The sequence below is a fragment of the Lactuca virosa genome, chromosome 3 (genome assembly GCF_052849685.1).
Source record: "Lactuca virosa cultivar CGN04683 chromosome 3, Lactuca_virosa_CGN04683_v6, whole genome shotgun sequence".
NCBI lineage: Eukaryota > Viridiplantae > Streptophyta > Magnoliopsida > Asterales > Asteraceae > Lactuca > Lactuca virosa.
This window is the reverse complement of record NC_136428.1, coordinates 115,482,516-115,495,732: the sequence shown is the minus strand read 5'-3', so window position 1 is coordinate 115,495,732 and position 13,217 is coordinate 115,482,516. Positions and strand designations below refer to the sequence as shown.

The window sequence follows — 13,217 nt, the reverse complement described above, 5'->3', positions numbered from 1 at the left end:
GTAGGCCTGGATTATACATTACATGTTTAATGGGCCTGAATGGCCCATTTACATGCTTATTGGGCCTGGATTATACACTACATGTTTATTGGGCGTTAGTGGCCCATATACATGCTTATTGTACCTAAACAATACATTACATGTTTACTGGGCCTTAGTGGTCCTTCTACATGTCTGTTGGGCCTCGTACATTCATATACATACTCGTTGAACTTTTCAAACATAAAACATACAAGTAAACAGTATATAACATAATATAATATTCACGTAAACTCAGTCAAGGATGCTAGTGAGACATGTCGGTTGACACCTCTCGAGTGTACGATCGTAGCCTGTAGTTATAACCAGAGTCTCCTGGAGGGAGAGCGAGAGTTTGTGTATAGATCTATACGGGTTGACACCCCACACCTGAGCTATTCGCTGCAGTTAGACTAGGCCAGTCTAGGGTGACAAACCATACCGTAAATCAAACCGGCGCCTAAGGACGCCATGACAGGCGAATTCGTCATAATCAAGCATGGTTAAAACGGCTCACATAGAGATCCTCTCCAACATAATTTTATGGAATACCTATAAAATCTTGTTGATACAAAAACATACATACAATGATATTTGGTCTTAGGGTTGAGACCACAACACTTTTATAGATAGAAAATATAGGATTTTCTGGGGAAATACACAGCTAAACAATGCCTTTTACTTACAACAGAAAGTACAGGATTTTTATTCGGATTACATTTTATATACATTCCAAAAACGGTAAACACACATGCATAAATACCTGATTTTGATACATCACTTTCAAACCATTTTTACAGAAAATATCGGATTTTCTGGTGTTTTACGAACAATACAAAACTTTTCATTCAAACATGCTTATGAACTCACCAACATTATATATGTTGACGTTTTCAAAATAACTTGTATTCTCAGGGAATCGTTAAGCGGAAAGGTGAGCAGGAAATGTGGAATTTGTTACATTTTGTTATCATCATACATTAAATATATTGGACATGGAATTTATGATACTGTACTTGATGTAAACAATGCTGGTTGTATTTTGATATGTATGATGATGGTGTTGTCTTGTTTCAATTATATACAATTGTGATGATATTACAAGATGAAGTCACGCACAAGCCCCCGGACGTTTTCCGCCGTCTGGTTCGGGGGGGGGGGGTGTGACACCTATAAATCCCCAATTGCCAACATCCAAATCTCTAGCCCTCACTGCTTCCTTACCTACGATTTGGGGTTTGTGTTATAGCCATCTCCGACCCTCTCTTATATGCCGCTGCCATTTCTCAGATCTACGTCGCCAGCCCTGTTTTCCCATATCATACATCGACGCCGGAGAAGAAGGACCGTCACCCTCAACCATCTTCGATTATGATTTTGCCACTATGTTTACATGGATGAATCTGAAAAAGACTTCACTGCCACTATGTGTACAAGGATGAGAACACATACACAAAAATCTAGTGTATGGTGGCTGAAAGGTAGTGTGTGGTGGTGGTTTTTGTGAGATGGCATCGACTTACAATTTCTTCGTTTCCATGGCTCTAACTAACATTGGAGGTATGAGGGAGGTTAGGACCAGTAAGACGTATCAGACCTAGATAGAAGCGAAAGATTAATCTTTGAACCTTTTGATCGATGATGAAAATACTCGCCCCAATCATGTTTGCTTACATCTGTTGCTCGATTTTGATTTCCAATTTTTTGGATTTGGAGGGAAGGTGAAAGTTCATTACAACACCAACAAAGAATGATGTTGTTCCCCACCAGCTTTGTCTTTTTCCATTGCTCTTTTTTCCATGGATTCAAAAAAAGGAGAAGGGAAACTGAAATTGTGGGGTGGTTGGATTGGGTTGCAGGGAGGAAGAACAAAGAACGGGAGTTTATGTTCTTGATTGTGTGTATATAAGTGCTTGATTTTGTATCTCGAGTTTCCAGATGAGAGAGAGGGGGGTGGGCCCTTCTTTATTTTTAATTCAGTAAAAGCATTAACAAATATTAAAAAAATTAAAAATACAAATATAAAGGGTATATTAGTCTTTTTAAGTAGATAAGGACCAAAACCAATAAAAATATCCAGTTTTGGACCATTGGTGCACAACCAAAAGTTTTTGGACCAAAACCATATTTTTTTGCCAACCACAGGGACCAATTTTGCAATTTTGTCAAAAAAATATATAAAGTACAAACTATTGCATCTATTATCTATTTATCAAATAAAAGATAAATAAGAACTACTAACTTAAGGAAGAGATAGAGAGCGTGTGAAACACCAAAAGAAGAACTATTAACTTCCTAATACATCAGTAAAATCTTATATGAAAATGAAACTTTCAGAATTTTAAAAAAGTATTTTTTTTAATTTGTTGATCAGAGCCACAGGCGTCCGTCTGAATTTTACCATACAATATATAATTTTTTTTTCTCACAGTACAATAAAACAGTTCATGACTCTTATTCACAATACTCACAGCTTATAAACATATTTGACTCTTATTCACAATATTCACAGCTTAAAAACATATTTGATTTGTTGAATCATTTAATCAAACATGTTGTATGCATCATAAAAATTCACAGTTTAATAGAGCATTTCAGGACTCTCATTCACAATTTATTAAAAGAATTCAGGATTGACATTTATTCATAATATTCACAACTTAAAAACATATCTGATTTGTTGAAGCCTTTAATGAAACAACTTGTATGCACCATAAAAACTCACAATTTAATAGTACATTTCAAAACTCTCATTCAAAATTTAATAAAGGAATTCAGATATCACATTCATAACAGGTTAAAAAAATACCTGATTTTCGTTGGTTGTCGACTTCAAATCCAGATCTAGTGACGACAGAGCATGCAGTGGTGGTCGGTTTTACTTCTCTGACGACATCAATAGTTGTTTCTAGTGGTGGTTCGTGGTGGTGATTTCTGGATCAATATCTAATTTATGGAGGTGGTTTTAAGATCTAGATCTGATGTAGATCTAGTGAGATATGATGTAGATCTAGTGAGACCTGATACCTATATGGTGATTTACAAAGATCAGAGAAGGCGGTGGTAATTTATGTCGATGAACGAGATGACGGTAGCAAAAGTCGTCGGGGGAGTATATAGTGATGATGTTATCGACAGAGGAGACGGCGGTGGAACCACCAGCAGCCACCAGGAGAAGACGAGTTTTCATATTTTCTCTTTAGATCTGACTATAAAACAACTTCTTTGGTTTCAGATCTTAGAGTTTGCTTTGGTGAAGTCGGATACCAGAAAACAAACGATGAAGCATGCACCACAGATCTGAAAGAAGGTGGAGACCAAGCAGATCTGGAAGGAGATGCTTGTGATGGATCCTCACCTAAACTTCATAGATCTGAAGTAGAAAATCATAGATCTAGAGACGAATATTGTAGATCTGAGCTGAAAATCATAGATCTGGAATCAATTGGAGCTTGTACATCTTTCACGGTAGTTCACCGGTGGTAGGAGATGACGACTATACACCGGAGATGCAACGAAGAACGGGAAACGACAATTCCAAATCTGAAATCAGTCACCGACGGTGATGGCGGTGGCGAGCTCGTCATCGGTGGTGGTGGCGGTGGTTTGGTCGCCGTCGGTGGTGATGGTTGTGGTGGTGTTCATTAGAGGTGGTTGAAGAAGATAAGAGAGTTCTTTTTTTTTGTTCCTGTTTGATTATGAAAGAATGTTATATGATCAAAAGTTATGAAATGGGTTTTACACAAAGTCCATTATGTCTTTGTTTTCATTTTTTATTTATAAAAAGCTTAAAAAAATCAAAATATTAAATAATACAAAAATAACCTTAACTATAAATAAAAATGAATGGTTCTTAGAGTTTTTAATCTTTATGATCTTTTACCTATATATATATATATATATATATATATATATATATATATATATATATATATATATATATATATATATATATATATATATATATATATATATAGATATATATATATATATAAAGCAAAAAAAAACATAAGAAAAGATGCTCTACCTATAACAAAAAAATACAAAAAAGACAAAAACATTTTGTTAGTTTGGTCTCAAACTCTTGATTAGGGATGTCAACGGGACCAAACGGGAGCGGAAATAGCTGCCACCGCCCCCGAAATCACTTGTTGCCCCCGCCTCCCGCCCCCAGATCCCCCGTTTACACAGCCCCCGGTCCCGCCCCCGGTTACCTCCATCGCCCCCGGTACCGCCCCCGTTCCGCCGTTCCCCCGGTTTATAAGCTTAAAATTGGATTTTTTTTGCTAAAAAATTGCTTTGTTTTAGACTAAAAATACTATTTTTAATAACTTTAAAAGCTTAAAACCTAATGAAAGACCCTAATTTTCGTACTAAAGACATTGTCACTTCATCACATGCTACATGCATATTTATAAACAATATTTTGCATTGATAATGTGATTACAAAAGACTGGATACAAACCGACTAAGTTTTAGTATATTACATAACTACCCAGGAATCTATTATTCATATACATACATAAACCAAGTTACAAAAGTAATAGTATAAACTATTCTAAATCTTCCAACAGTATATATGACTATAATAGATTCTCACTACCTGCAATTGTTAAACATTGAGAGGGGTAAGCGGTTACGCTTAGTGAGTTCAATAATAGATTCAATATAACGTTATGCCATATATATACTTCAAAATGGCAGAAGCAAAGTGAACAAGGAACAACAAAGGAAGATGTGTATCATATGACAGACTTTCCATATCAATCAATAATCTGATTCAAAGATATACAATCAATAAGACATAACAATTTCCATACTTGATATACATCAATAAAGCTTCGGCCCAAATGGCACAGAAGACATATACTTTCTGATTAAACATTTTGGTAGATTTCAGGCTTTCAGCCCTGTCTAACCATCTGCCAATGTCATAGAATAGAAGTCATTCTCTTACGAGACATGCTCTACATGGACAGAGGCTACATACCAATACCCAAGTGATGCTTATGTCATACACTTCAAGTCAAAGGTATAGCTCCGTTAGTATTCCATTAGTATACAAATCATGCTTTACATAGCCAAAGGTATAAAACCAGAATAACACATGAAAGCACATTGAACATATAACACATAACATACAATTGTTCCTATATATTTAACTCACCGTGAAATAACTGAGGGTTAAAATAGTAATTTGGGCAGCAGTTCGGCTCTAAATATAACTTCCTTCGTTATAAATCGGATTTCGATGAGGTTTTTGCCTAAATGTTTCTAACGAAATTATCTACAACTTTAAATAATAAAATTTTACTTATTTCAAATTTTATATTTTCGTTAAATTTTGATATTTGACTTATAATTGGAATCTCATAAGACTTCCAATATTTTCCGAGTGATTCTAAACATAGTTTTACTTCATTTCTAGTAAAAACTATCTGTTAGAACTCAATACTCAATATCACATAATATTATTTACTTAAAACACGATTTCAAAACGTGTATGTTACAAATACCTCCTCCTTTTGAGGATTTCGTCCCCGAAATCATAACGATAAAACTGACTCGGAATATTCCGCTCTTATCTCATTCTTATTTTCCTAATTATAATTTGGGCCTCGATGGTGTTTCCACTTGACGCACACCAACTCCAAGACATATGCACAAAGCATATCTTCTACTGTTTGGATTTTTCTCTCCGTCTGACCATCTCCTTCTTCAATTCTCTGACTGAAATTTTGTCACTACACGAGACATGGTTCTCTGAACCAATCAATTCACTTCACATATCTATATTAGTCGGACCCGATTCTTTACGACCATTTAGGTCTGAACGAAAATCATCTTCTTAGTCATTACCGAAACGAAGGTAATGACATAGTCGAATAAAAACGGAATCGATTACTAGCTTCTTGGTAACCTTGTGACTTTCCCTGATCCAACTGTGAGTCCTGTGCTTCCAGTCGTATAGGCCTCTACTACTATTCACACTTACTCATACTCGTCCCAAGTATTGTCTCGCAGTCCCCATGTCACCATATCAAGAATTTTTTACAAAGGAACTTATCACACATGAATGTGTTCAAACAAGTACATATGACAATTTCTCCTAGACTCAACTGGGGATTTTGCGTTTCTATCAAACATATATTAGCTTTCCTAAATTCATATTCTAGAATTATTTTATGCATAAGCTCGATCTAGCATATCCTAATATTTCTCCTAATTCGAAAGGAATTTCACTTCTAGACCAAGGTCGGCAATAGAACTTAAACTTTTGTCAAGTAATAGTAATATAAGTAAGCAACCTAAGGCATGCTATATCGATTTATCATTTAGCACATATTAGAATATAAGGCATTTCTCCTCTAATATTCTAGTGCTTGTCAATTTAGGTATTCAACCTAAAGTATACTAGATACACATCGTATCATCGTCCCTTAACAATCTATGTTTAAGTCTAGAAATTCTCAAAATTCCTAGTTCACTTAAACTAATTCTCTGAAAATTTTTAAAGTAACTTAATATTTTAGAATACTAGGGTTTATCACTACCCAATACCCTACTTAAGTCTTTCCTATTGTTTGTATCCATATACTCCTAATGAATCCGTTCATATATTGAACTTCCAACGGTTTAAGTCTAAATACCAATCCGTGGAATTTAGTTCACTTAAACCACCGCTCTGATACCATGATTGAAAGACCCTAACTTTCGTACTAAAGACATTGTCACTACATAACATGCTACATGCATATTTATAAACAATATATTGCATTGATAGTGTGATTACAAAAGACTGGATACAAACCGACTAAGTTTTAGTATATTACATAACTACCAAGGAATCTATTATTCATATACATACATAAACTCAGTTACAAAAGTAATAGTATAAACTCTTCTAAATCTTCCAACAGTATATGACTATAATGGATTCTCACTACCTGCAATTGTTAAACATTGAGAGGGGTAAGCGGTGACGCTCAGTGAGTTCAATAATAGATTCAATATAACGTTATGCCATATATATATACTTGAGTATGGTAGAAGCAAAGGGAACAAGGAACAACAAAGGCAGATGTGTATCATATGAAAGACTTTCCATATCAATCAATAATCTGATTCAAAGATATACAATCAATAAGACATAACAATTTCCATACTTGATATACATCAATAAAGCTTCGGCCCAAATGGCACAGAAGACATATACTTTCTGATTAAACATTTTGGTAGATTTCAGGCTTTCAGCCCTGTCTAACCATCAGCCAATGCCATAGAATAGAAGTCATTCTCTTACGAGACATGCTCTGCATGGCCAGAGGCTACATACCAATACCCTAGTGATGCTTATGTCATACACTTCAAGTCAAAGGTATAGCTCCGTTAGTATTCCGTTAGTATACAAATCATGCTTTACATAGCCAAAGGTATAAAACCAGAATAACACAGGAAAACACATTGAACATATAACACATAACATACAATTGTTCCTATATATTGAACTCACCGTGAAATAACCGAGGGTTAAAATAGTAATTTGGACAGCACTTCGGCTCTAAATATAACTTCCTTCGTTATAACTCGGATTTCGATGAGGTTTTTGCCAAAATGTTTCTAACGAAATTATCTACAACTTTAAATAATAAAATTTTACATATTTCAAATTTTATATTTTCGTTAAATTTCGATATTTGACTTATAATTGGAATCTCATAAGACTTCCAATATTTTCCAGAGTGATTCTAAACATAGTTTTACTTCATTTCTAGTAAAAACTATCTGTTAGAACTCAATACTCAATATCACATAATATTATTTACTTAAAACACGATTTCAAAACGTGTATGTTACAAATACCTCCTCCTTTTGAGGATTTCGTCCCCGAAATCATAACGATAAAAATGACTCGGAATATTCCGCTGTTATCTCATTCTTATTTTCCTAATTATAATTTGGGCCTCGATGGTGTTTCCACTTGACGCACACCAACTCCAAGACATATGCACAAAGCATATCTTCTACTGTTTGGATTTTTCTCTCCGTCTGACCATCTCCTTCTTCAATTCTCTGACTGAAATTTTGTCACTACACGAGACATGGTTCTCTGAACCAATCAATTCACTTCACATATCTATATTAGTCGGACCCGATTCTTTACGACCATTTAGGTCTAAACGAAAATCATCTTCTTAGTCATTACCGAAACGAAGGTAATGACATAGTCGAATAAAAACGGAATCGATTACTAGCTTCTTGGTAACCTTGTGACTTTCCCTGATCCAACTGTGAGTCCTGTGCTTCCAGTAGTATAGGCCTCTACTACTATTCACACTTACTCATACTCGTCCCAAGTATTGTCTCGCAGTCCCCATGTCACCATATCAAGAATTTTTTACAAAGGAACTTATCACACATGAATGTGTTCAAACAAGTACATATGACAATTTCTCCTAGACTCAACTGGGGATTTTGCGTTTCTATCAAACATATATTAGCTTTCCTAAATTCATATTCTAGAATTATTTTATGCATAAGCTCGATCTAGCATATCCTAATATTTCTCCTAATTCGAAAGGAATTTCACTTCTAGACCAAGGTCGGCAATAGAACTTAAACTTTTGTCAAGTAATAGTAATATAAGTAAGCAACCTAAGGCATGCTATATCGATTTATCATTTAGCACATATTAGAATATAAGGCATTTCTCCTCTAATATTCTAGTGCTTGTCAATTTAGGTATTCAACCTAAAGTATACTAGATACACATCGTATCATCGTCCCTTAACAATCTATGTTTAAGTCTAGAAATTCTCAAAATTCCTAGTTCACTTAAACTAATTCTCTGAAAATTTTTAAAGTAACTTAATATTTTAGAATACTAGGGTTTATCACTACCCAATACCCCACTTAAGTCTTTCCTATTGTTTGTATCCATATACTCCTAATGAATCCGTTCATATATTGAACTTCCAACGGTTTAAGTCTAAATACCAATCCGTGGAATTTAGTTCACTTAAACCACCGCTCTGATACCATGATTGAAAGACCCTAACTTTCGTACTAAAGACATTGTCACTACATAACATGCTACATGCATATTTATAAACAATATATTGCATTGATAGTGTGATTACAAAAGACTAGATACAAACCGACTAAGTTTTAGTATATTACATAACTACCAAGGAATCTATTATTCATATACATACGTAAACTCAGTTACAAAAGTAATAGTATAAACTCTTCTAAATCTTCCAACAGTATATGACTATAATGGATTCTCACTACCTGCAATTGTTAAACATTGAGAGGGGTAAGTGGTGACGCTCAGTGAGTTCAATAATAGATTCAATATAACGTTATGCCATATATATATATACTTGAATATGGTAGAAGCAAAGGGAACAAGGAACAACAAAGGCAGATGTGTATCATATGAAAGACTTTCCATATCAATCAATAATCTGATTCAAAGATATACAATCATTAAGACATAACAATTTCCATACTTGATATACATCAATAAAGCTTCGGCCCAAATGGCACAGAAGACATATACTTTCTGATTAAACATTTTGGTAGATTTCAGGCTTTCAGCCCTGTCTAACCATCAGCCAATGCTATAGAATAGAAGTCATTCTCTTACGAGACATGCTCTGCATGGCTAGAGGCTACATACCAATACCCTAGTGATGCTTATGTCATACACTTCAAGTCAAAGGTATAACTCCGTTAGTATTCCGTTAATATACAAATCATGCTTTACATAGCCAAAGGTATAAAACCAGAATAACACAGGAAAACACATTGAACATATAACACATAACATACAATTGTTCCTATATATTGAACTCACCGTGAAATAACCGAGGGTTAAAATAGTAATTTGGGCAGCACTTCGGCTCTAAATATAACTTCCTTCGTTATAACTCGGATTTCGATGAGGTTTTTGCCTAAATGTTTCTAACGAAATTATCTACAACTTTAAATAATAAAATGTTACTTATTTCAAATTTTATATTTTCGTTAAATTTCGATATTTGACGTATAATTGGAATCTCATAAGACTTCCAATATTTTCCGAGTGATTCTAAACATATTTTTACTTCATTTCTAGTAAAAACTATCTGTTAGAACTCAATACTCAATATCATATAATATTATTTACTTAAAACACGATTTCAAAACGTGTATGTTACACCTAATCTTTTAGAAACAAAAAAAATAAAAAATCCAACATTACGAATCCAACATTACACAACAACAATTCCTACAATCTTATAAAGACAAGTCCAATATTACAAATTCAAAATACGACAAATCCAAAATTACAAATATAAAATACCAACATGTCCAAAAGTTGACCAATTCACTACATCTTCAATATTCATTAATTTCCTTCAACTCTTCATTGACATTTGAATATCCTCCCTAAATAAATAACAAAATAATAATAAAATAAATTGTTATCTTAGTTTATTCAATACAAAACGACAAATTTAACAATCTTACCTCAATTCCCTCGTCGTCTTCATCGGAATGTAAATCATCACCATCAATAACACAACCTAACCAAGAAAAAAAATAAAGGTAATAAGCAAAATATATTAAAATGAATAAAACAAATAATGGTTCAAGCAAATTCATACATACCTTTTTTACCCGCCCATAGCCAATTTTAAGTGCATATGATAACTTCAATTATTGACGGAAGAAGTCTACTCCTATGTGGACCAACGATTCTACCACTTGTAGAAAAAGAAGACTTTGAAGCAACAGTGGAGATAGGAATGGCTAATATGTATTTTGCAATCAAACACAATGTAGGATACTTAACCCCATTTAACTTCCACAAACCTAACACATCAAACTCATGAATCCGGGGTAAAGTGCCTTCCTCTAAGTACCTTTCTAATTCATTTTTTACAAAAACTTCACTAGTAGAAGAATTCCATGAAAAGAAAGCATCTAATGAGTCCATGTAACTTCTAGGAGCTGCATCTCGACAAGAAGTGGGATTACTAGTAATATCATCAGTACTTGTTTGACTCATAACGCTTGACTCATATCGCAGATATATATATATATATATATATATATATATATATATATATATATATATATATATATATATATATATATATATATATATATATATCTGCGATATGAGTCAAGCGTTATGAGTCAAGCAAGTACGGATGATATTACTAGTAATATATATATATATATATATATATATATATATATATATATATATATATATATATATATATATATATATATATATATATATATATATCTTCACAAATTTGACGCACTTTCTGAATTTCATCTTTTGCATTATCTACTCCATAGATAATAGGAAACAAATACTCTAGGACCTTCATCTTAAACCTTGGATCCAATATCGTCGCCATAGCCAACACCCCGTGACTTTCTTTCCAATACTCATCAAACTTTGTAATAATATTTTCCGACATTTTACTTATTTCAGTGAAACTAGATGTATCCCATTTCTTTAGAGCAATCTTTATTTCACATATTTTGGGGAAAAAATGTTGGTTGTTGGATATTTTGTTCCCGAAAATAGTTATGTGACATTATAGAAGATTTTTAGTCTATCACAAAGCTCACTTGCCAAAGCCCACTCTTTCTCATCAGGCTCACTCTTATATTGGGGCTCACGTTGATGTAACCGATAAAACACCTTCTTGTATTTCAAAGCCATGGAAAGCATTAAATACGTAGAATTCCATCGTGTTTTACAGTCAACAACTAGGTTATTTTCACAAGAAACATTCTCAAACTTTGCATTTTTTTGAAATGTATCAAGTCTTTTTGGTGTAGCTGTCCAAAAACTACAACTGTTACGCACTTTCTCAATCCCATGTCCAAAAACATCCAACCCACTTCTCACAATTAAATTCAAAATATGCGCAACACATCGCATATGAAACAAGCTTCTACCCAAAATCAAGCTATCAAAAGGAAGTTTGTCTACCATCAAATCTATCATGCAATTATTTGTTAAACAATTATCAATAGTTAAAGTTGATAATTTTCTATCTATGTTCCAGTCCAACAAAGTATCCATCAACACATTAGTTAGTTTCTCAGCAGTATGGGGACATGACACATATATAAACCTACCAGTTAACAAAATAAATTCAATTTAATTAAAGAATGCATACTGATAGATTAAACAAATTAATATAAATTAAGTATTACCTCAAAAGACGACTTTGTAATTTCCAAGAATCATCAATGAAATGGGCTATCACTGTCATGTTGTAACGCCCGTGTTTCTAGGCTAGGCATTAATATTGACATAATGGTCTAGGTTAACCTTTGTAACTCATTTAGAAGAAATGAAAAGGAATTATGTGAATATTATGTGTTCTATGCTTAATTATTAGGGTTTAATTAATTACGAATAAAAATGAGCGTCAAAAATTAAATTTTAGATAAAGCCGATATCTATTAAGAAACGTGTAGTGGGCGTGACAAGGATTACGGATATATAAAGAATGCCGAAATCCGAGTTATAACGAAGAAGTTATGACCTGTCGAAGTTTCGCGATAAACCGGCACTGTGCCGAATGTCGTAAAAAGTGAGTTTTTGATAAACTACTTTTTAGCCTTTATAATCTAAACGAAACTCGTATTATTCGTTAAATCGAGAAGTTCGATAAAAAGAACGCCCAAATCTGACTTCGTATGAGGAAGTTATGATTTTTCGAAGTTTCAGCTTAACAGTAGACAGCTAAAAACTCGAATTTTAGATCGAGTGATTTTTAGCCGACACGACCTAAACGAGAATCGAAGGTCTCGTCATTAGTAGCACAACGGTAAAAAGTCTGACGAAAACGGATGTCGGATGAAGAAGTTATGAATTTTTAACGGATTTCCTGTCCCGGTCTGTTAAAAATAATAATATAAAAATTAAAGTCAAAATTAGCCGACGAAGTCTAAATGAAAGTTGTAGAGCGTAATTTTATCTACGCGTTCATATAAAGAATGTCAAAAACGGAGCTCGTATGCGAAAGTTATGGATTTTAGAAGTTTTGGTGCGAAAACCGAGAAATTTCGCATAGGTGGCTTCGGCCACGTCATCCTTCGCATGCAGCCTCCACGTGGCATCTTCTGATTGGACCGCAGCCTTGCGTGGCAACCGCTGATTGGTCTGAAGTCGT

At 33.9% G+C, this 13,217-nt stretch overlaps 1 protein-coding gene across 1 annotated transcript; it reads right to left on the bottom strand.

Annotated features, from left to right (window-relative positions):
- Positions 1-10,404: 10,404 nt before the first annotated feature.
- Positions 10,405-12,311, bottom strand: LOC145163948 (zinc finger BED domain-containing protein RICESLEEPER 2-like). Its single transcript, XM_079082682.1, has 6 exons — positions 12,253-12,311; positions 11,663-12,170; positions 11,343-11,552; positions 10,932-10,935; positions 10,537-10,592; positions 10,405-10,455 (listed from the first exon to the last, which is right to left on the bottom strand). Exons 1-6 carry the CDS (start codon positions 12,309-12,311, stop codon positions 10,405-10,407), a joined length of 888 nt encoding a protein of 295 aa, XP_078938808.1.
- Between the last annotated feature and the right edge of the window lie 906 nt (positions 12,312-13,217).

Bases quoted from the DNA above. Each gene is read 5' to 3' on its own strand.
- LOC145163948 (XM_079082682.1), bottom strand. From the start codon at position 12,311: ATGACAGTGATAGCCCATTTCATTGATGATTCTTGGAAATTACAAAGT. The intron at 12,171-12,252 runs GTAATACTTAAT...GTTAACTGGTAG, and splicing joins TTACAAAGTCGTCTTTTGAG to GTTTATATATGTGTCATGTC. The intron at 11,553-11,662 runs GCAAGTGAGCTT...TGTGAAATAAAG, and splicing joins ATGAGAAAGAGTGGGCTTTG to ATTGCTCTAAAGAAATGGGA.